Source organism: Mesoplodon densirostris, chromosome 16 (assembly GCF_025265405.1).
Source record: "Mesoplodon densirostris isolate mMesDen1 chromosome 16, mMesDen1 primary haplotype, whole genome shotgun sequence".
In the NCBI taxonomy this organism is placed as follows: domain Eukaryota; kingdom Metazoa; phylum Chordata; class Mammalia; order Artiodactyla; family Ziphiidae; genus Mesoplodon; species Mesoplodon densirostris.
Window position 1 is genome coordinate 84275147 of NC_082676.1, and position 24816 is coordinate 84299962.

The following is a 24816-nucleotide window of genomic DNA, read 5'->3' on the forward strand; positions in this document are numbered from 1 at the left end:
AATAATAAATCTTTAAAAAAAATAAGGGGAGATCATGACTCTCATACAGATATAAAAATGAGCACAGGCTAAGTATTTTATTTCATTCAAGAGGGAACCTGCAGCCGTTATAACCGGTTCAAAAGAGAATCTGAGAAAGAGACACATTACAGATCAGGGCTACTGAAATGAATATGTAAATAAAGAAATGAAGGCAAAATTGGATTTTTCCTGGGTAGGGGTTTGGTGAGTCAACTGAACTTCCTACCAAGTGGACAGAATTTCATGCTACCTACAACCTTCGAAGACGTGTAAAACAACTCGAAGACAAAGAAAGGGCTGAAATCAACGCAGAGCGATGTCCTCCAAATAATGCTTAGTTGTCCACTGAAACACACAATTTTTTTTCCCACACACATAATCCTCTTCAGGTATGGGTAATTTTCTTCTTTCAATTCTGTATTTTATGATTTTTCTACAGTTTTCAAGAATTAAAAGTGGCTTGGAAAACATATGTTTCATTTTTCCCTAAGAGGGGGAGGGAGGTATCCTAAGCTAATACTCTATTATGTTAACGCTAAGTTCTATTCACTAATATTTTAATTAAATAGCTCACTATGATAGTAAGCTAACATGATAAACCCCTTTCCCTTATTTATCACTTGTCTGTGGACACTTATTCTAAGACTTAAGCATTCAAGGTAAGGAAAAGATTAGCCCACCAGAACACAGGTAAGATTCCTCGAGAAGCGGTGACATAACAGACGTTCCCTTAAAGTAAGGGGAAATTTGAGTCCCTGGTCCAGGCGGCCCAACTTCTCAGCACAGCAGCTCGTCACCGCCAGATGAGACGGAGATATTTAAGCCGTTCCCTAACTTGACGGCGCGGAGACTTCTGGGAAATAGAGTCCTGGTATTTTTCTCGCTCTCCGGGGAGGGCCTTGGCAGGCGGACTTCTGGCGTCCTCCTGCGCTGGTGCGCCTCACCCTGTTAGCGTGTTCGCGCACGCGCACCGCCGCTGCGCCGCGCCGCTCTCGTTTCCTATCCGTACCCGGGTCATCGCTTGCTCTCGTTCCCAGGCTCTGGCCTCCGGCGGGCGAGGATTCCAGGGCCTGAAGGGCTGGACGCCGTCTGGCCCGGCCGGCACCCAGAGGGCGCGGGCTGTGTGGGCGAGGGTTCGCGTGGGCTGGGCAGAGGCTGGAACGGGGACCCCCGAGCGCGAGCTCCGGAGCCCGCGGGCTGGGCCGGAGGGGCCGGGCGGACGGCGGCGGCGCAGTGCCAGACAGTCTGCACCGCGCGGCACAGCGAGGCCCCGGGAGGGACGTGGGCCTGAAGGGAGCTTGTCCCGTAGGCCCAGAGCCAGCTCCTCGGGCCCAGTGGCCTCGGGAGGCGGAGAGGAGGGACCCCGGGAGAGGAGCGCGCCGCAGGAGCAGCCCCGGCCCGGAGCCTCGGGAGCCCGGGTCCGGTCAGCGATTCCCGACCGGGTAGGTGGTGCGTCTTCGGGCCTGCAGGCGGTTGTGGACCCTGCGGCCCTTGGAGAGCGGGGCTCGGGGTAGCCCGCCCTGGGCCCCGCGGGAGAGCGACCGGGAGGGTTTGACCGCTTCCCAGAGGTGGAGGGGCCGGGCTGGAGGACAGGGCCGGCTGCTCCGGATGGGGCTTCCGTGGTACTTGTGAGCTCCGGGTGTCCTGGGGGAGCAGGGAACACAGGCTCGGCCGGGACGTGCCGCGTCCACCCCTCTCTCCAACCCCGATCCTCCTCGTCCTCCTCCTCCTGTCGCGATCTCGCACGTGTCTCTCAAGGCCCATCAGCACCTTGGTTGTCAAATCTAAGCGTCCGGTGCCCCCCTGGGTTCTGCCCTGTGGAGTCGCACAGTGTAGTTAGTGCAGTATGAGTCTGCAAGGCTTCTGTTTCGCTTTCTCGGTTGAGGAAGGAAGAGATTGGGCCTGAGAAGGGAGGTGACTTGTCCCAGATCCTCACCAGGTGTGCACGTAGGGTCGCTAACAGGACTCCAAACTCCTAGGGCAGGTGTTCTGTCCAGTTAAAGTCAGTTTCATAATAAAACACTCATAAGTGCAGCGGTAACCAAATTGAGTCAGATGATTTACAAACAGTGCGGTGCCTTGATGCACGTTTATCCCACTTTTTAGAGCTTACATTCTCCCTTAATGTGGAATCTTTGATTTTAATCAATTTTTGTTTTTGTTTTTTTTTTTTTTTGCGGTATGAGGGCCTCTCACTGTTGTGGCCTCCCCCGTTGCGGAGCACAGGCTCCGGACGCGCAGGCTCCGGACGCGCAGGCTCCGGACGCGCAGGCTCAGCGGCCATGGCTCACGGGCCCAGCCGCTCCGCGGCATATGGGATCCTCCCAGACCGGGGCACGAACCCGTATCCCCTGCATCGGCAGGCGGACTCTCAACCACTTGCGCCACCAGGGAGGCCCTGATTTTAATCAATTTAAAGAGACAATAAGAAAATACTTAAGTAGTGTCACGGAAATTTTTTTATTTGCATTTTTTATTTAACTCTTTGAAACAGTCCTTCATTTTCACCAATGAGAGTAACTTGATCGTGTTCGAGTTGGAAAGGTACAGGTGTGTGTTTCTCTTGTAGGACCCTTTTAGCTTCTACTGAATGTTCATAGGGTGTCATTTTATTGGGCTTTCTTTGATGGTTCTGATGCAGTAGGTTCCTGCCTGGGCAGGTCAGGTTACTCAGCACTTCAGTTACTTGTTTCCCTTCCTCTAGGTCCACCGTTTACAGTCTACGATTTTTCCAAGAGCAGCAGAAAATGAATGAATCCCAGGTGAGTTTTCCTGTCGGTGTATGTATTCCCCCACTTTGTTTTGTAATGCATTTTAGGAGGTGTATAAGGATCCACATTTTGAAATGTGAAGGTAGGAATAGGTAAAAGACATTATCATATAAAATACAGTTGTTACAGAGTCAGGGCGGTACCTAGTTGTTGTCAGGTTCACACATATAGGTAGTATGATGCTTTAAGGCTACTGGAATTGAGCTGCAAATATGACTCATGTTCTTGACAGTTATAGAAAAAGAAAAATACCATCCATCGTGTGATTTGTGTTGACTATAAGAAGAGAGCATTTTTGTTACTTGTGGGTTTCAAAGATTTCCTAAGAGCTGGAAAAATTTGTTTGTTGAAGTTGAAATAATTGTGGATAGCTCTCCTAATAACAGGCATCAAATCATTTCAGTATATGGCTTAGACTTATTGTTTATCTTAGCAGTGGGCCTGCTGCCCAACGGGAACTTGATGCATGTGATTTTTCCAGGCTCCAAAATATTGTGATCCAAGTAGACCTGTTTACATTTTTACTATTTAGTCCAAGGCTAAAACCTAAATCATGGAATGGCCTGCACATCCTTCAGATATTTGTTAGTGTGTTTTGGGGGGCGTTTTACAGCACACAGTACAGACAGATATTCTCCAGTGGAGGTGTTTTCACTTCCCATTCCCATTTCAGTTCTTGGTGTCTTGGTTTTATCCTTACCACTCTCCTGAATCTGTTGGTAAAGATTAGCAGTGACCTAATTATAGTCAAATCCAGTGGACATTTTCAGGTCCTTACCTCTCCTGACCATCCATCTGCCTTTGACATCTGTTACTGCCAAACTCATGGAGTCTCCCTTTTCTTGGCTTTAAAAAAAATTCATTTGGGACTTCCCTGGTGGCGCAGTGGTTAAGAATCCACCTGCCACTGCAGGGGACACGGGTTCGAGCCCTAGTCCGGGAAGATTCCATATGCCGCAGAGCAACTAAGCCCGTGCACCACAGCTACTGAGCCTGCACTCTAGAGCCCCCGAGCCACAACTACTGAGCCTTTGTGCCACAGCTACTGAAGCCCATGTGCCTACAGCCCGTGCTCCACAACAGAAGAAGCCACCACAATGAGAAGCCCACGCACCACAACAAAGAGTAGCCCCCGCTCACCACAACTAGAGAAAGCCTGTGCACAGCAACGAAGACCCAACACAGCCAAAAATAAATAAATAAAATTAATTAATTAAAAATAAATATTCTTTTAAAAATCCTTTAGAAAAAATTCACTTGTGTTCTGTATGTATCTTTAAACAATAATGAGTCTTTTAAAAAGTGAGTGGGGGGGCTTCCCTGGTGGCGCAGTGGTTGAGAGTCTGCCTGCCGATGCGGGGGACACGGGTTCGTGCCCCGGTCCGGGAAGATCCCACATGCCGCAGAGCGGCTGGGCCCGTGAGCCATGGCCGCTGAGCCTGCGTGTCCGGAACCTGTGCTCCGCAAAGAGAGAGAGGCCACAACAGGGAGAGGCCCGCGTACCAAAAAAAAAAAAGTGGGTGGGGGCTTCCCTGGTGGCGCAGTGGTTGAGAGTCCACCTGCCAAAGCAGGGGACACGGGTTTGTGCCCCAGTCCGGGAGGATCCCACATGCCGTGGAGCAGCTGGGCCCGTGAGCCATGGCTGCTGAGCCTGCATGTCCGGAGCCTGTGCTCCGCAACAGGAGAGGCCACGGCAGTTAGAGGCCCGTGTACCGCAAAAAAAAAAAAATAAATAAAAAGTGGGTGGGGATAACCCACAATACCATTTTTTCTGAATATCAATGTTCAGAGTTTCACAATTTTCTACATGTTTTTCAGTTTTTTGTTTTCAACGAGGATACAAATAGAGCCCATACGTTGCAGTTGATTAGCCTTGAATTGTGTTGACTGCATTGCAGTTGTTTTAACTTTAACATATTTTTTTTTCTGAACCGTTTGAGAGTGTGTGTCATGCCCCTTTACCCTGTAATGTCTCAGTTGTATCTCCTAAGATCAAGAATATTTTCTTATGTATGCTTGCCAGAGGTAACTGAATTCAGGAAATTTTACATTGATATAATACTTTCTTTATTTTTTCAAAAAATTTTAAAAATTTATTCATTTTGGCTGTGCCGTGTCTTAGTTGCAGCATGCCCACTCTGAGTTGCAGCATGCAGGCTTCTTAGTTGCGGCATGCATGCGGGATCTAGTTCCCCAACCAGGGATTGAGCCCAGGCCCCCTGCATTGGGAGTCTTACACACTGGACCACCAGGCAAGTTCCTGATACAATACTTTATTTTTATTTATTTATTTATTTATTTATTATTTACTTATTTATGGCTGCGTCAGGTCTTAGTTGTGGTGAGCAGGCGTGGGCTTCTCTCTAGTTGTGGCATGGGGGTTTTCTCTTCTCTAGTTGTGGCGCACTGGCTTCAAGGCGTGTCGGCTCTCTAGCTGTGGCGCTCCGGTTCCAGAGCGTGTGGGCTCTGCAGTTTGTGGCACGAGGGCTCTAGTTGAGGCGCTCGAGCTGAGTACTTGTGGCATGTGGGTTTAGTTGCTCTGCGACATGTGGGATCTTAGTTCCCTGACCAGGGGTCGAACCCACGTCCCCTGCATTGTAAGGTGGATTCTTTACCACTGGAACACCAGGGAAGTCCCCTTGATATAATACTTCAATCTACAGGTCATCCAGTCATCCAACTTCTAGTTTTGTCAGTTTTCCCAGTAACTTCCTTTTTAGCAATTTTTTATTTTTGATGGAGGATGCAGTCCGGAATTATGAATTGCATATAGTTTTCATGCTTTTTAAGTCTGTTTAATATGGAATAGTTTCTCAATGCCATTATAGTAATTGAAGAATACAGGCCAATTATTTTGTAGAATTCTTTGAATTTATGTTTCCCCGATATTTTTTCATAGATTTAGATGGTGATTTTTCGGCAGGAACACTACATAAATAATGACTCTTTTGAGATTTATGACCCAGAGTAGGGTCTCTCTCGGAGAAGTTCCATGTGCACTTGAGAAGGGTACCTGTTCTGCTCTCGGTGGGTGGAGTGTTCTCTAAATGTCAGTAACATCAAGTTGGGAATGTTCGGCAGGTGCACCATATCCTTGCTAACCTTCTGCCAACTTGTCCCATGAGTCGTGAGAGAGGGGGAATTGAAATCTCCTGCGATTGTGTTTTGTCCGTTTCTCCTTGCAGCTCTGTCAGTTTTTGCTTCATGAATATTGTGAAAAGATACCTAACCATTTAAGATTATTAGGCCTTCTTGATTAATTAACCACTTTGTTGTTGTGAATTGGCCTCCTTTATCCTGGTAATGGTCTGTGCTGTGAAATGGAATCTCTGATACTTATGAAGCCACTCCAGCTTTCTTTTGAGTAGTGTTGGTGTGCAGTGTCTTATTCCGTCCTTTTACTTTTAACCTATTTGCATCTTTATATGTAAAGCACAGCACTGTAGACAGCATATAGTTAGGTCTTTTTTTTTAATCCAATTTGACAATTTCTGTCTATTAATTGGGGTGTTTAGACCACTTACTTGTAAAGTGAATATTGATACAACCAGTTAGATTATAGTCTGTTGTCTTTATTTTCTATTTGTCCCATATTCTTTGTCTTCCTTCTGTTTGATTGACTATTTTTTGTGATTCCATTTTATATTTTTTGTTGGGTTATTAGCCATAACACTAGTTATTTTAGTGGGTGCTTTAGTGTTTATAGTATGTAGATTTAATTTATTATAGTTTATCTTCAAGTAATATGCCTGATCACTTAGCTACAGTTCCCTTTTTCCCATCTTGGTCTTTATACTGTTGTTGCATTTTAGTTTTTACAGGTAATACCAGCCCCACAATACACTGGGTTTTTTGTTGTTGTTTGTTTTTTGTTTGCTTGTTTTTTGTCAAACCGAGTGGCTAGTGGGATCTCAGTTCCCTGACCAGGGATTGAACCTGGGCCCCTGCAGTTAAAGTTCTGAGTTCTAACCACTGGACCACCAGGGAATTCCTGATACATTGTCATTTTTAATTAATCTTTTAAAGAGATTTAAATAATGAGAGAAAATACATAGTTACCGTTTCTGATGCTTCATTCTGTTGTGTAGATCCACATTTTTATCTGCTGTCATTTTCCTTCTGCCTGAAGGACTTTCTTTAACATTTCTTCTAGTTGATAATGAATTGTTATGGCTCTTGTATGTCTGAAAATATCTTTATTTTGTTTTCTCTTTTAAAGAGATTATTGCTGTTTTTTTATCATCCAGTACTTTAAATGTGTTCCTCCACTGGCTTCTTGCTTACATTGATTCCAAGAGAAATCTGATGTCATCCTCATCGTTGTTCCTCTGTATATAACGTGTCTTTCTTTATTTTTTATCACTAGTTTTTAGCCATTTGATTTTTATACGTCTTGGTGAAGGCATGCCTCGTTTTATTGTGCTTCACAGTGTGTCCAAGAACAAGGAGAATCATTCCATTTGTTCAGGTCTACTTCTCTGTCTTTCAGGAGTGTTTTAAAAATTTTCTAGTATAGATTTTGTATATTTCTTATTAAGAGTTTTTTTCTGTTGCTATTGTAAACTGTGTGTACACGTGAATTACATCTTTTTACTCCTTTTTACACAATGAGGGCTGTTGCTTTTATGTGCGTTAACTATATATTGTTACCTAACAGTTCTTTTTATTGATTTGGTTCCATTGTTGATTCTCTGAGTTTTCTAGGTATAGTATATCATCTGTGAATAGAAATAGTTTCACTTTTTCTTATTGCTTATTAGGCCTTTAATTGTTTTCTCTGATTGGAGATAATGAGCATTTTGCCTTGTTTCTAATCTTTGTGAGAATGTGTCTATTGTTTACCCATTAAGTAAGTCCTGACTTTAAAACTAAGAGGACTGAAGCATAGAAATGTGTTTGTGTCTAGACTCAACAAAGTGTATGTATGTACCCGTGTGTATATGTATCACACGTACTGTGCACATTAGGGTATGAGTATGTGTATACATAGGTATATTCATGTTGGTGAAGTATCCATCAATTCCTATTTTCTTGAGTTTTTTTTTTAATTAGGTATGCGTTTGAATATTGTCAGAGGTCTTTTCAGCATCTTTGGAAATGTAAGATTTTTCTTCTTAGCTATATTATAACGGCCTATTGTATTAATGGATTTCCAAATATTAAACCAGTCTATATGCTTGGAATAAGTCCTGTTTAGATAATTACATATTTTCTTTTCAATGTGGTATTGGATTTTGTTTGCTAATATTTCATTTTGGATACTTGTGTCGATAGAAGCAATATTGATATGTAATTTAATTTATTTGCTTGATTGATCAGTCTTCTAACCCCTGCCACTTCTTGCCTTCTGGACTGCCTTAACCCAGAAGGTTATTACTTCCTATAGGTGATGTTAAAGCTCATTTGGCTTGCCTTGGGATAATCTTAGGCTCTCTTGGCGAATCTCAGCTGTGAGACCTGCACAGATGTGGCTGTACCAGTGGGTGGAATCCCTTTATAAATAATAGGTTAATAGAACATGTTTACTGAGCACTTCCCTTCCAAAATACAAGTTAAATGTTCACAGTCCCAACAAGTGCTCCTTCCAACAACTGAGACCCATTTTGCTGGTCATTCAGTGAGGTTTCTACATCCCATTTTGCTGACCCATTTTGCTGGTCATTCAGTGAGGTTTCTACATCCCCATGTTCATCTTTGTTGGAGCTCTTGGGTTTCGGTGAAGTATGTCACTGACTGTTTTTTTTGTTTGTTTGTTTTTGGTTTTTTTTTTTCTTTTTGGCGGTATGTGGGCCTCTCACTGTTGTGGCCTCTCCCATTGCGGAGCACAGGCTCCGGACGCACAGGCTAAGCAGCCATGGCTCACGGGCCCAGCCGCTCCGCAGCATGTGGGATCCTCCCAGACCGGGGCACGAACCCGTGTCCCCTGCATCGGCAGGCAGACTTCCAACCACCGCGCCACCAGGGAAGCCCCCTCACTGACTGTTTTAAGGAAACTGTTTTCTTCAACAAAAATTGTCTTGCTTTTCTGAAAATACCTTTGTAGTGTCTTTAGGCTTAAATGATAGTTTGGCTTGGTGTACAGTTCTAGGTTCAAAATCCTTTTTCTTTAAAAGTTGTGGGCATTCTCCATTGTTTTCTCTTGGTTGAGAATTAGAATGTCAGTTTCTAGGGTAACTAATGTATTTTTTTCCCTCTGTAACTTTTTAGGATTCCGCCCCCCCCCCTTTTCTTTTTCTTTTTTTTGGCTGTGCAGCTTGCGAGATGCCAGCTCCCCACCAGGGATTGAACCCGGGCCCCCGTAGCAAAAGCGCCAATTCCCAACCACTGGACCACCAGGGAGTTCCCTCTAATTTTTAAATTTTGGATGTTTTATCAGGAAATTTCTTGATCTGTTTGTTTCCCCAGTATTTTTCTTTGTAGATTATATGGCCCCTTTTGATGATGTTTTGTTTTGTTTTGTTTGTTTGTTTATTTTTATGATCTTCACCTCAGGAATCATTTTCCATTCTGCCTTTGATGATTGTTTGTTCATCCTCTATAATCTCTTTCTGAAAATGTTGAATCTGTTGGATCTGGCTTCAATATCTCAAAATTTCATCATTTCAATTTCTTGTTTTCAGAGAGATTTCCTAAGTTATCTATTCTATGTCCCATTTATTATTCAAGCTTCTTACTTGAGGATTTTTTAAAAATTCAACAATCCAGTCTTCAATTTCTAAGTATTCTCCAGTGGTTTTTTCTTAGCAGAATGTTCTCATTTTCTGGAAGCAATATCCTGCTTAATTTATTAAAAAATATAAATCAGTAGACACAAATGAAAGTTGTTTCCTTTGTGAATTTGGTTGTCATTGTTGAGTTGTTCATCCTGATGCTTATCCTTTATTTATGTTGTTTTCTAAATTAGCTGATGATTCTTAATTTTTAAATTTCACTTTTTGAGAGAATAATTACTAATAACTAATGTGAACATACTCAACCCATGACCCCATTTCATTCCTCTTTCCTTTGTGGAGGGGATGGCTGCAGAAGCTCTGTAAGGGAGTGGGTAGGGGTGTGTAATTTGAGAAGCATCACTGCATTTTTTTCCTTCCACTTTTTTTTTATTGTGGTAAAATACACATAACATAAATTTAGTATCCTAACTTTTTTTTAACATCTTTATTGGTGTATAATTGCTTTACAAGGGTGTGTTAGTTTCTGCTTTATGACAAAATGAATCAGCTATACGGATACATATATCCCCATATCTCCACCCTCTTGCGTCTTCCCTCCCACCCATCCTAACCATTTTTAAGTGTACAGTACAGTAGTGTTAAGGTAACCATTTTTTAAGTGTACAGTAGAGTGGTATTAAGGCCATTCATAATGTTATGCAGTCATCACCACCATCCACCTCGAGAGTGTTTCTCATCTTCCAGAACTGACACTTTGCCCCCGGTAAACGCTAACTTCCCATTTCTCCCTCCCCAGCCCCTGGCAACCACCATTTTACTCTCTGTCTCTAGTATTTTGACTAAATACCTCATCTAAGCGGAATCCTACAGTATTTGTCCTTCCATGACTGGCTCATTTCACTCCGCTTAATGTCCTTAAAGTTTGTTCATGTGGTAGCAGATGTCAGAATTTCCTGCCTTTTTAAGGCTGAATCATACTCCACTGTGTATGTATATTACATTTTGTTAACCATTTGTCCATCGATGGACACTTGGGTTATTCCCACGTTTTAGCTATTGTGAATAATGCTGCTGTGAACCTAGGTATACAGATACCTCTTTAAGTCTTTGCTTTCATTTTTGGGGGGTATAGACCCAGAAGTGGAATTGCTGGATCACATGTTAATCTGTTCTTCATTTTTTGAGGAACCACCATGCTGTTTTCCACAGCAGCTGCACCATTTTACATTTTCACTAACAGTGCACAAGGGTTCCAGTTTCTCCGACACTTGTAATTTTCTCGGTTTTTTTATAGTAGCCATCCTAATGGGTATGAGGTGGTATCTCATAGTTTTGATTTTCATTTCCCTAATTATTAGTGATATTCAACATCTTTTTCATATGCTTATTGGTCATTTGTAAAACTTCTTTGGAGAAATGTCTGTTCAAGTGCTTTGCTCATTTTTCAAATTTTTATTTTATTTATTTCACTTTGTTTTAAAACTGTTGTTTTTGTTGTTGAGTTTTAGTAGTTCTCTGTATATTCTAAATATTTTTTAAATTAATTTTTATTGGAGTATAAATTTACAGTGTTGTGTTAGTTTCTACTGTACAGCAGAGTGAATCAGCTATACGTATACATATATCCCCTGTTTTTTGGATTTCCATCCCATTTAGGTTACCACAGAGCGTTGAATAGAGTTCCCTGTGATATACAGTAGGTTCTCATTAGTTATCTATTTTATACATAGTAGTGTATATATGTCAATCCCAATCTCCCAATTCATCCTATCGCCCCCTACCCCCTTGGTATCCATACATTCTTTACATCTGTGTCTCTATTTCTGCTTTGCAAATAAGTTCATCTGTATCATTTTTCTAGATTCCACATATAAGTGATATCATATGATACTTGTTTTTCTCTTTCTGACTTCACTCTGTCTGGCAGTCTCTAGGTCCATCCACGTCTCTGCAAATGGCACAGTTTTGTTCCTTTTTATGGCTGAGTAATATTCCATTGTATATATGTACCACATCTTCTTTATCCATTCCTCTGTTGATGGACATTTAGATTACTTCCATGTCCTGGCTGTTGTAAATAGTGCTGCAGTGAACATTGGTGTGCATGTATCTTTTTGAATTATGGTTTTCTCCAGGTATATGCCCAGGAGTGGGATTGCTGGGTCATATGGTAGCTCTATTTTTAGTTTGTAAGGAACCTCCATACTGTTGTCCATAGTGGCTGTATCAATTTACATTCCCACCAACAGTGTAAGAGGGTTCCCTTTTCTCCACACCCTCTCCAGCATTTACTGTTTTTTGGGTTTTGGGTTTTTTTGCGGTATGCAGGCCTCTCACTGCTGTGGCCTCTCCCGTTGCGGAGCACAGGCTCCGGATGCACAGGCTCAGTGGCCATGGCTCATGGGCCCAGCCGCTCCGCGGCATGTGGGATCCTCCCAGACCGGGGCACGAACCCGTGTCCCCTGCATTGGCAGGTGGACTCTCAACCACTGCGCCACCAGGGAAGCCCTTTTTTTCTTTAATTTTTAAAAAATTTATTCTATTTATTTATTTTTGGCTGCATTGGGTCTTCATTGCTGTGCATGGGCTTTCTCTAGTTGCGGTGAACGGGGGCTACTCTTGGTTGCGGTAGCTTCTCTTCCGGAGCACGGGCTCTAGGTGCACGGGATTCTGTAGTTGTGGCTTGTGAGCTCTAGAGCGCAGGCTCAGTAGTTGTGGCGCACGGGCTTAGTTGCTCCGCAGCATGTGGGATCTTCCCGGCCCAGGGCTCAAACCCGTGTCCCCTACATTGACAGGCAGATTCTTAACCACTGCGCCACCAGGGAAGCCCTCCAGCATTTATTGTTTGTAGATTTTTTGATGATGGCCATTCTGACCGGTGTGAGGTGATACCTCATTGTAGTTTTGACTTGCATTTCTCTAATAACTAGTGATGTTGAGCATGTTTTCATGTGTTCTTCCACCCATTTTTTGATTGGGTTGTTTGTTTTTTTTGATATTGAGCTTGCATGAGCTGCTTTTAATCCCTTGTCAGTTGCTTCATTTGCAAATATTTTCTCCCATTCTGTGGGTTGTCTTTTCATCTTGTTTATGGTTTCCTTTTATATATTCTAGATACCGATCCCTTAGCAGATACGTGATTTGCAAATATTTTCTCCCATTCCATGGTCTCCCTTATTCCTTGTCAGCTGTGTCTTCTGATGCACAGAACCTGTGGGCACCACTGCATTTTGAACTGGTGGCAAGTCGGCAGACAGGATTAAGTTGCTCAGGTGCTTTACGGTGAGAGTAGTCTTCTAAGAGTTGCTTTAGGAAAAACGTCTGTGTCCAATGTGGAAACAGTTGGCTCTTTGTCCAGACGTGCCTGACATAGTCTTGGGTTGCACCTCCTTTCCTGGTGTCCTGTCAGGTTTATCCTTTGTCCCAGACAGCAGTTTTCCGTTTGGACAGTGAATGTGTGATCACCCTCATTGCAGGGGTCCTGGCTCCATCTCTGGCCCCCGAGCCCACGGCCAGGGGCTGTCGGCACAGTCTGAGTGGATCTGGCTGCTCTGTGCAATGAGAACAGGAAGCCTCTCAAGCTGCTTGGTTGATTGTGTGAGTCATCCCTCTGTCAGCCAGTCACTCTACTGCTGCAGGAACCCTAGGCCCTCTTGATGGGCCTGGAGATTTTCCAGGGCTCTGGTGGTGAGCCTGCTGTCATTTTTGCAGCAGTCCCGCCTCTGCCCCTGTGTGAGTGTGTCTTGTGGTCCTGGTTTCTCATCTCATCTACTCGATAAATCAAGAATTTCCTCAAAAACATTCCTGCTGTTGGTAACTTCTGTGTTCCAGTGCTATTATGAGAACACTACTTTCATATTTCTTTGAATTGGGCTTTTTGGGTTTTTGTCTTGTTTTTGAGGCAGGGAAGTATGGGGTTGGCCAAAATGTTTGTTTGGGTTTCCTGAAAGAACATGTTGGCCAACCCAATGCTTACATATGTTCATTTACTCTCTTGAATTAGAGGCAACTCTTCCTGTCCAAAAGCTGCCCTCGAGAAAGTGCCTTCTTGGTCTCTGCCCTGTGCCAACCTCTTAAATATTGGTGCTGCTGCAGGTTTTGCCGTGGGTACTTTTTACACTGCGTCCTCTTCTTTCCCCTGAATCCTGTAGAACACCCAGCTGAGCCTGCGGAGCCTAGTCTGCCAACATAAAATTAAAATAGTTTACTTCTCTTGTGTTAGACCATGCTCCACCTTGTATGTGTCACTCTGATAATACCTCGGGCAGTCTTTCAGGCAACAAATTTTCATTGCTGCCACAATGAGATGTTTGAGATACAACTTGAAGGAAGTACTAGAAAACTTAGCCAAGCAGATGGCTCCAGGTAGCTGGCTGTAAGTATGGAGGGGCCAGAGGATGAAAGAGTTGAACCGGGATGGCCCGAGTCCTGGGCCGCGCCAGCATGAGGAGGTAGGGGGAGGAGGCCCAGCCAGCAGAGGCTGCTGAAGAGAGCGACAAGGAGAGAAATGCCCATGTTCACTTAGCCACTGTCTCCTCGCCAGGCTGTGAGCTCTTTGAGTGAGAGCAGGAGTGGTGGTTCATTAACTTATGCCCCCAGTACTCAGATACTTCAGTTGCAAAATTGGAGCTCTTTTTTTTTTTTTTTTTTGGTTTGAGAGGTTTTTTGGGTGGTTCGTTTGTTTGACACACTAAGGAACCCAAAGGCAGTGTGTTTCTATTATGGCTTGTTTGCCTCCCACGATCTGTAACAACCATGAGGTTTTCAGGGTCTGTAGTTGACATTCCCGGTGAGCTGGGTGAGCTCTTGTTCCCCTAAGTCTTCTCTACGTCACCCAATTCCCATCACGGTGCCATTGCAGGGGCCAGTGTCATTCACGGATGTGGCCGTGGACTTCACTCAGGAGGAGTGGCAGCAGCTGGACCCTGATGAGAAGACAACCTACAGGGATGTGATGCTGGAGAACTACAGCCATCTGGTCTCCGTGGGTGAGGAGAGCCTGCTTTCTGAGTTGCTGCTCTGCGGGGGCTTCCAGTTTAAGGATTTTATGCTTGACTTCGAAGAAATCAGTGATGAGACTGTTTAATTTTTTCTGGGCACCAGATAAAGTATTTGTTTGTTTGCTTATCGATCAAAAAGGTTCTGATTTTGATTCGGTGCAAAATAGATGCTTTATTTTGTGGCCTCTGGGGCAGCACCTTCTACTCAGAGACCCGGAGCCGAGCAGCAGGTCCAAGTCCGCTCTTTCTCATCCACAGGGTACGACAGCGCCAAACCGAACGTGATCCTCAAGTTGGAGCAGGGAGAGGAGCCTTGGGTAGCAGATGGCGGGTTCCCGCGGCCATTTCACCCAGGTGAGGTGGTGGAGGGTGAATTTGTAAATGGCCGCTCCGGTCCTCTGGAGTGACCACAGATGCCCTAAATCTCACCTCCTGGCACCAATAGCTCTTGCCCTCCACCATGTATATGCATGCTCCCTTTCTGATTTTGCACCAGGCTTACAGTTTACAGGATTTCTGTGTCTTCTAGGACTGAGGGTGCATTCACTCCCTCTTCCTCTCATACTGTCTGTGACTAACCTCCCTATTATCACAGAATTCCTTTGTTTTCAGGCACTCAAAAGTCTGACAGAAAAGTTAACTGGAGACTTTCCTGGTCATTCTTTTTTATCTTCCATTTTCTTCCCTTCCTTGCTGTGAAATGCCTCCGGCTTGTGTTCTGCCCCAGTTTCACGCCCCCCTCTAGGCCCTCAGACACCCAGCGTGGTGTCCTCCCTACGCTTGTGGGTCGGCCCCTCCTCGCCGTGGGTGCACTGATCACTGTCCCTGAAGCCCATCCTCGGTGACTCAGTGACACAGCATGAGTTGGGCCGTCCTCTTTCCCAAGTGCTCCTTCCTGTCCCATCTGTCTGCCCATCCCTGTGTCGGCAGCAGATGTTCAGGAAGAGTTTATTTCATCAGTGAATTCCCATTCTTCTCTGGCCTCCTCAGGAGCCTCTAGGACCTGTCTTCCACTTCTTTAGTCTTCTTTGCATCCCATAAAAGGGTTCACCTAGCCTCAACTTTGAAGACTTTTTTATTTATATTGCTCATCCAAATTGATACCCGACATCTGTAACCTGTAGCCTCTTTAACTCTTACCTGACAGAACAGTAGCACAGGAAGGATCGTCCACTTCCTTCTTCCTTAGCACATCTGATGATACACTATGACCTTTCCAAACCACGAATTCTGTGCATCTTCCCCAAGTCCCTTAATTTATTACGTTGTACTTGTCTTTTCTGTCTTGTTCCTGTTTGTTGTCTTTTATGAAATGCCTTAAAAATTTTCTGCATATTCTCAGTTTCTTTTGACATTGGTGTAAACAGTATTTTTTCATACGTACCTGGATTACAGTGAATCCTATTTGGATGTTGCAAAATCTATTCATTTGAAACATCCAGTTGATCTTATCACTAGGCTCAGAAGATAAGCCTATAACTATTCCGTTTCTTCTTAAGTAGAATTTAAATTCTCCTCAGTCCCCCACAGTGTGGTGCAATGTTGCGTATCACAGTGAATGTCCTGTTTCCCCCAACTCTTGTCAAATGCCATTTGGTCTAGATTTCTAAATGTCTTCCATTCAAACTGTCATCCCTCTGCTCGCCCAGATGATCCATCTTCTTTCCCTCTGTTCCCCTTCTTTCCTTCCTTGGTTGTAGTTTGGGAAAAAAAAACAAAACATAAAATTTACCATTTTAACCATTTTTAAGTGAACAGTTCAGTGGTGTTAACTGTATTCACATTGTTGTCCAACAGAATCTCTAGAACTTTACCCTTTAAATTTGACCTTGAAAGTTCAGCTCCTGCTTGAAGTTTCCCTCATTTCTCGCTCTTCATCCAGTCTTTCCCTTCTCTTCATGTCCCCTCCACGTAGTGGTTGTTAGCACACGATTGTGCAGTCTGATGTGTAATGGCAAGTGTTTGTCGCTTGAGCTCCTTTCTCTACCTGAATTATAACCCTACAAAGAGGAAGGGTCTTAGTACTCTGCTTTTCTGTGTAACATGTAGAAGATACTCAGTAGATTTTTCATTCGCTCACTGAGGAGCTTCATTTGAGAGAGAATTTATTCTGAACTGTGGATTCTGAAAAAACAGCTGGGGGTTAGAGTCTAACCTGAAAGCACCCCATTTGATTCAGATTAGAAACTACTACTTTAATTTCTGTTGGACAGATTAAAAAAAAATAGCAAGTGTGGTCATACTTTTGACAAGCAGAGGTTTGAGTTAAGAAAGGAGAGCACAGCTGCATGAACTAGTTTAAAATTAGCTTTCAAATGGAATGTTCATAATCAAATACATGATATATAACTTTGTGTTAAGGCTATTTTAAAACTTAAGGGAAGGAGAGCTTCAAAAAGTTGGAAAGAGACTTTATAAATATTTTAAGGCTTCCCCTGAAACATAGCTAGGTTTTGAGTACATACCAAGCTGGAAGTCAGGTTGAGTGAACAAGAGCGTGTGCAGACTTGTGGTTGGGCGTGAGCAGGGCAGGGCCCAGGCTTCCTGGAGCAGAAGGTGTTTTTGGAAGATGAGTGCAATGCTAGTTTGAATATATATTGTGAATCTAGGGAATGAAAATTTTACTGGTAAAGGATAACTTTTTTTTTTCTGCTGGTATTTGGGCACAGGGATGTTGTAGATTTCTGAGCCCAGAACTGTCAGTGTTGCACTGAATGTGGATGAGAGCAACTAAACATAGTTCAGAAGATCCAAAAACATGTAAAATACATGGAAATAAAAGTTGAGCTTGTAGGGGCTACTTTAGAAATCTGATATTGAAGATTTTACACCAAATGAAACCTGAGAGTATGGGAACTCTTGTTTGTATTCAGACTTAAGCTATAGTATTATGTCAGGAACATGACTGGTTTGGGTAAATTTAAGTCAGCAGATTGAAAGAAAATTCATGGAAAAACTTACTGAGCATTTGTTTTGTGTCACTGTTCTAAGCATTAACATGTGCTAACTAATGTATCAATAGTCTTTGCCCAGCCCTGTGTTTTAGGAGCTCTTGTCCACAGTTCAGGTGAGTGAAACTGCATCACAGTTAAGTAACTTGCCCAGGTCCCCCAGCCTATGACACATTGGAGTTGGGCGCCCATTGCTGGTAGCCACTGTGCACTGTGTTGTAGACAAGTCACTTAGTGTTAAAGGAGACCACAGGACTCTCCAGAGAGCTGATCTTACTGGAGAGATTGGTCTACTTAGGTTTCTTTCAGACATTTATGTGCCTGGGTCTCTCCTTACAGGTCAGTGTGAGTCAGGGCAAGGGAGTTGGAGCCCTGGTTGTGGGACTGTCTCTAAACATGAGGAAATTGGAGCATTTAGAATGTTTATTTGGATTTATGTGCAGAATAGAAAGGCAAAGATTTTGGAAGGGTCTAGGTTAGTGAGCATGTTACCATGCTAATCTTGGTATGAAGTGATATTATATAGTTTAATATACATTGTAACTCCCAAACATAATCCATACTTGAATATTTCCTTGGGTTATACATCCAGTAATTGTTCTTGCTCTCCCACGAATCCCACTTGCTCTCAGTCCTCCCATTTCAGCCTTGACCTGGGACCTCTTCAGTGACTTTGTCCTCTGCTCATCATTTCTTGGGTTTATTTCACATTTCCTACCAAAGTTTTGAACATATTTTTAAAGTAACAAAGGTACTTGTGTTCAATATGAATTTACTCTTTCTTCTGTTGCTGAGTCCTATCCTGCTCTCATCCCTTCCCATCCCTCCCCCACCCCCCATGTCTGTCTGTTTGTCTTATATGACAAATTAAGGGGGAAAGAGGATTATACACTGATAATTATTTTTATTTGTGGAGATTGACCCTAAAGCCAGAGTCAAGCCCACAGTAGGCCCTTGAGTACTGCTCCCATTCTATAACTGGTATGTTCAGATTCACAAGGTTTGTTTAATTTTATTCCTTTTTAGAAGAAGTCTGGAAAGTTGATGACCTGATGGAGAGAGCCCAAGAAAATAAAGACGAATGTTCAAGGCAAGCTGTTTCTATCAACAGCAGAACCCTGACTGAGGAGGGAGAGGTTGCATTTGATAAAACTTATAACATGGAAATAAGCCTTGTACCTTCAAACCTAATGTCTCATAATTGTGTCTCATGTGGAAGGACTTTGGGATCTACTTCAGAATTAATTATTAGTGATGGAAGCTATGCAACAAAAAATCCTGATGAGTGTAGTGAATGTGGGAAAACATTTCATGGAGAGAAACTCTATGAATTTCATCAAAATGGGGAAGCCTTTTCTCAAAATGAAGAAAGTATTCAGAAAATTAGTATTTTGGAGAAACCCTTTGAATATAATGAATGCACAGAAGCCTTAGACAATGAAGCTGTTTTCATTACTCATAAGAGAGCTTATATGGGGGAGAAGCCCTATGATTGGAATGATTCTGGATCAGACTTCATCCAGATGTCAAATTTTAATGTATACCAGAGATCACAGATGGAATTGAAGCCCTTTGAATGCAGAGAGTGTGGAAAATCCTTCTGTAAAAAGTCAAAATTCATTATACACCAGAGGGCTCACACAGGAGAGAAACCTTACGAATGTAACGTATGTGGGAAATCCTTCAGCCAAAAAGGAACCCTCACCGTACATCGGAGATCACACTTAGAGGAGAAGCCGTATAAATGCAATGAGTGTGGGAAAACCTTCTGTCAGAAATTACACCTCACTCAACACCTGAGGACTCACTCAGGAGAGAAACCCTATGAATGTAATGAATGTGGGAAAACCTTCTGCCAAAAGACACATCTCACCTTACACCAGAGAAACCATTCAGGAGAGAGACCGTATCCATGTAACGAATGTGGGAAATCCTTCTCCCGCAAGTCAGCCCTCAGTGACCATCAGAGAACACACACGGGAGAGAAACTTTATAAATGTAATGAATGTGGGAAATCCTACTACCGAAAATCCACCCTTATTACACATCAGAGAACACACACAGGAGAGAAACCCTATCAGTGTAGTGAATGTGGGAAATTCTTTTCTCGGGTGTCATACCTCACTATCCATTACAGAAGTCATTTAGAAGAGAAGCCCTATGAATGCAATGAATGTGGCAAAACCTTCAATCTAAACTCAGCCTTCATTAGACATCGGAAGGTACACACAGATGAGAAACCCCACGAATGTAGTGAGTGTGGAAAGTTCTCATATCTCACCGACCATCACACAACTCACTTAGGAGAGAAACCCTATGAATGTAGTGAATGTGGGAAAACCTTACTTGAAACTTCAGCCTTCGATGGGCACCAGTCACTTCCCAAGGGGGAAAAGTCCTATGAATGTAACATATGCGGGAAATTGTTCTCTGAGCTGTCATACTATACTATCCATTATAGAAGTCATTCAGAAGAGAAGCCCTACGGATGTAACGAATGTGGGAAAACCTTCTCCCATAACTCATCCCTCTTTAGACATCAAAGAGTCCACACAGGAGAGAAACCCTACGAGTGTTATGAATGTGGGAAGTTCTTCTCTCAGAAGTCTTACCTCACTATACATCATAGAATTCATTCAGGAGAGAAGCCCTATGAATGTAGTAAGTGTGGGAAAGTTTTCTCTCGGATGTCAAACCTCACTGTACACTATAGAAGCCATTCAGGAGAGAAGCCCTATGAATGTAATGAATGTGGGAAAGTCTTTTCTCAGAAGTCATACCTCACTGTGCATTATAGAACTCATTCAGGAGAGAAGCCCTATGAATGTAACGAATGTGGGAAAAAGTTCCACCACAGATCAGCCTTCAATAGCCATCAGAGAATTCACAGGAGAGGGAATATGAACGTACTTGACATGGGAATGCTCCTCTGAAGTCAGATCTCATTTTAGAAAACCCTCTGCACATAATGAGTATGGGAAGTCAGTCGGGAGTCAGATATCACTGTCTGAGAGTTCATGTTTCTGAATGAGGAAAAGCATTTAGGTGTTAGATTTATTCTAATCTGAATTTTCATAGAGAAGAATCCCTAAAACTGCAACAAGAAGCAAAGCCTTCAGCAAGACCCTACAACTCATTGGACACTAGACTTTTATACAAGAGTGAAACTCTATAAATATTTAATATTTATTTTGGATTCCAGTTGTATTCACATATCAGGGAATCATACCAAGGTGAAACCTGTCAAAATGATGAATGTGGAAAATACATTGTCTTGGAAATTGTTATACTAAAAGCCATATTTCTGATATAAAATCAGATGTTTTTAGGAATGATATCAGAAGCTATCAGCTCTGAATAAACCTTCATTGCAGAAAATGAAGTTTTAAAATCTTCTGGAGTTGATTATGAGGATCGTAGCATTAAATATGTATATGGCGGTTTCTTTCACGTTTCCAAAATGTGATTAATTCTATGCAACTCTATGCAAGTTTGGATTTGAATAATTTGTGAGAAGGCAGTATTCTTATTTGAGTATTAAGATGGCAAAATATACTAATGTAGGATATATTGTTGGTGAGGTGTTTGATAGGTACAGAATAGTTAAATACATAGTTTTCTGTTCTTTAGAGGCATTTACAAATGGTTTTTAATGAGTGCTTCATCAAGAGAGGAACCAGTGACTTTTGTAAAGTTTCCAACTGCATTTGAACAAAAGAGACTTAAAATACTATTTTCATAAACTATGCATAGATGATTTGGAATCTAGTCTGTTCAGTGAAGGATGCTCATGCTCTGTAACATAGGCCCAGCTCTCCTACCACTCTTGTTTTTTAACCCATAGGTTTGAGTGTGCAGTATGCCACTATTTGGTAATTCAGAAATTTTACCTGTGCTTTTATTTGATATGAATACGGTGTCATTATTTTGTGCACTGCCTCTTATTCCCAGTATTTTGGAACAAATTAATGCAAGCTTCTAGCAGACATTTTTTGTTGGTTAACCTCAGTGTCCTTCCTCTCCTCTTTACTTGCTGGAAGAGTTTAGGTATCTGCTATTCACAAGACATGGAGGGTAAATCCTGAGTAATCTAAACCAGTCATGCTAATTTCATTATGATCACCAGTAACTCGTTTATAGTGGTCACATGACCAAATCCTAGGCTAGCAAAACAGACCGTTTCTGGAAAAAGGTAAAACAGTGATCAAATGGATTTTACTCCAGGAACGTGAGGGTATTTTAATAATAAAAAAAACCAATCACTGTAATATATCACATTGAAGAAAAGTAGTCTGGTATGCAGGAAATGTGGTGAAATCAACATCCATTTGTGTTCTTAGCAAACTATGGATAGAAAGGAACTTCCTTTATTGGATAAAGAGTATCTTATACTACAACAAACAGCATATCAAATGGTGAAATATTGAAAGTTTTCTCCCAAGATCAAAAAAAGAGACAAGGTTAACTGCTATGACTAATTTTATTCAGTATTGTGTAGAAGGACCTAGCCAGGAAAGTAAGGGAAGCAAAAGAATGAAAAGGCTTAAGGATTAGAAGAAGTAAAACTTTTATTTGCAGATGACATGCTTTTATACATAGAAAATTCTAGGGAATATTCAGATAATTAGAATTGAGTAAATTGAGCAGAATCCCCACATACAAGGTCATTATGCAAAAATTGGTTTTTAATATACCAGCAACGAACACAGAAAATGAAAAGTTTTAAAACAGTGCCACTTACAGTAATATCAGAAATCCTTAAGTGCCTGGGGGGAAAATTACCTAACACTGTATTTTCAAGAATTGTATCCAGGGGGAAAAAATTACAGAACAGTAAGAGGGATGTATCCTGTTCATGGATTCCAAGACAATCTTAAAAAGATGTCAGTTTTCCCCAAATTAATTCATATATCCAATGCAATCTTAATCAAAATCCTAGCAATTTTTTATAAATGAAAATTCTCAGATTCATGTGAAAATTCAAAAGACCAATAATAGTCAAAGCTATCTTCTAGAATAGACAGAACTTATAGTGCCAGATATCAAGAGCTGTTACAAAGCCATAGGAATTATAGTGTGGTAATGGCACAAAGATAAACAAATTGACCAGTGGAACAGAATAAAGATTCCAGAAACTCCCAAACGTAATTCAGTCACCTGACTTTTGGTGAAGGTAATAATGCATCGTAATGTGGGAAAGGATGTTCTTTCCACTAAATGCTTTCATAATTTAATAGAAAAATCATTTGAGGTGGAGTGCAGTGTTAAGTATGAAATGTAAAATAATAAAGCTCTAAGAAGACTATAACCTTACAGCAAGCAGTTTCCTTAAGACCCAGAAAGCACTGAATCATAAAATAAAACTTGTTAATTTGAATATATTACATTAAAGAACTTCTGTTTCTCAAAAAGCCACCATTGAGAAAGTGAACAGGCAGACCACAGTGGGGAGAAGATATTTGCAATTCAAATACATGGCAGCAGAATCGAGTGTAGAAGAGGGCTTGGTAAACGTTTTTGGTGAGGGGCCAGAGAGTATTAATATTTGGGGCTTTGTGGGCTACACATTTTCACTCACCACCACTCAACTTTGCTGTCGTAGTGTGAAAGCCAGAAATAAGACAAAAACGAATGAACATGGCTGTGTCCCATTAAGACTTTATTCACAGATACTGGTGGAGGACAGGATTTGGCCAGCAGGCCATAGTTGCTGACCCCTGATCTAAAATAAAAACCCCTACAAATCTGCAAGGAAAAAAAAAAAGGGCAGAAACTTGGACGTCCACTTCATAAAAGAGGCTATCCACATGGCCAGTAAAACATACGAAAAGGTATGTTGATCTTATTAATAATCTTGAAAAAGGAAGATTTAAAACCCCGTGTGGCACTACTGCCCCCCTCTGAAGTGGTTAAAATGAAAAGCATGAAAAAGCAAGATTTGGCAAGAATGTACCAGGAGCTTGCCTACATTCCTGGTGGTATTGCCCATTGATAGAACCGTTTTGGAAAGCTGGCACTTATAGCCAAACCTGTGTTTGTACCCTTTCAACAAACCCAAACCTAGCAGACATGCATGAATGTGTCCACTGTGCATGTATATGTCCACCAAGGGACATGTCCTAGAATTTTCATGATCTAAAACTTCAAAAAACAACTCTGAAGGCACCTATGCAGTAGAACTTTGAACGTCAGTGGTGTGTTTCCACCACAGAACGCTCTAAGGCAAGGAGAGTGAATGGACAGTAAGCACAGGCAATAGCTCAATTTCACAAAGAATGCTAAATGAAGGAATCTAGACACAAAAGCAAACAGGTAAAGTATAAGAACAGGTAAAACGTGTCTATGCAGTTAGAAATCAGGATAGCGGTTAGCCTTGGCCAAGGCTGCCAAGGAGCATTCATCTGGTGCTGGTAACAACTGGTTTCTAAATCTAGGTGCTGAATATCTGAGTGTTCCATGCACTCAAGCTTTGTGTGTTTTTCTGCATGTATATTATACTTCCATAAAATGTTTTTAAAAATCACAAGTGTCTACCATTTTTGTTGTTCAGCACTCTTGCCATATTTTTCTAGATGTATATGAGTATGCTGCATAACAGGAATTAACTGGTAGATTTTGCATAACTTTGTGCAGGAAATACTCTTAGTTTTAATGGCAACTACTAAGATTTCCTACACTGACCGTAAAGCTTAGTGTAATGTATATTTTCAGTAAATATTTGAAAAGGTGACAGGGCCATTACATATGTTGTCATCCTACTGTTCTGCATATATAAATGCATCTGGCACATATAAATAGGTCTGGACTGCTTCTTCAATAAAGAACTGATGTGTGTAAACCTTTCATATTTTCTCAGGCGAATTGTTTTTTACATTCCTGAATTTGGGATGCATCTTAACCATCACCCTGTCACAGAGGTGAGCTTTCTTTGAGCTTAAGTATAACGGTGAGTTTGATTTGATAAAAAAAAATTTTAAGTTTTCAAGTTATCCTTTCAGCAAATTTAAAATAGGCAGTTAACAGCACAAATGTTAGTGAGTGATACAGTTAATTAAGACCTTGCAGTATAAAATGTAAGAGCACTCAGCCTGGGGAATGGGGGTTGCTGGCTGGCTTTATGGCACAACAGTGAGGAGTTATGACATTTGATGGTGTGGACTATGTACTTAGTTGTTTTTTTAATACATGTTTTTAATTTCATTTATTTTAATTTTTGGCTCTGTTGGGTCTTCATTGCTGCGTGTGGGCTTTCTCTAGATGCAGCGAGCAAGGGCTACCCTTCATTGCGGTGCACAGGCTTCTCATCGCGGTGGCTTCTCTTGTTGCAGAGCACAGGCTCTAGGCGCACGGGCTTCAGTAGTTGTGGCATGTGGGCTCAGTAGTTGGGACTCGTGGCCTC

At 42.0% G+C, this 24816-nt stretch overlaps 1 protein-coding gene across 1 annotated transcript; it reads left to right on the forward strand.

Moving 5' to 3' along the window:
* Positions 1-941: 941 nt before the first annotated feature.
* Positions 942-23943, forward strand: RBAK (RB associated KRAB zinc finger). The gene is made up of 6 exons (XM_060078512.1): positions 942-1154; positions 1331-1463; positions 2726-2783; positions 14328-14454; positions 14725-14820; positions 18444-23943. Exons 3-6 carry the CDS (start codon positions 2769-2771, stop codon positions 20348-20350), a joined length of 2145 nt encoding a protein of 714 aa, XP_059934495.1. The 5' UTR covers positions 942-1154; positions 1331-1463; positions 2726-2768; the 3' UTR covers positions 20351-23943.
* The last annotated feature ends 873 nt before the right edge of the window (positions 23944-24816 follow it).

Bases quoted from the DNA above. Each gene is read 5' to 3' on its own strand.
- RBAK (XM_060078512.1), top strand. The intron at 14,455-14,724 runs GTGAGGAGAGCC...TCTCATCCACAG, and splicing joins CAGCCATCTGGTCTCCGTGG to GGTACGACAGCGCCAAACCG. The intron at 14,821-18,443 runs GTGAGGTGGTGG...ATTCCTTTTTAG, and splicing joins CCCGCGGCCATTTCACCCAG to AAGAAGTCTGGAAAGTTGAT.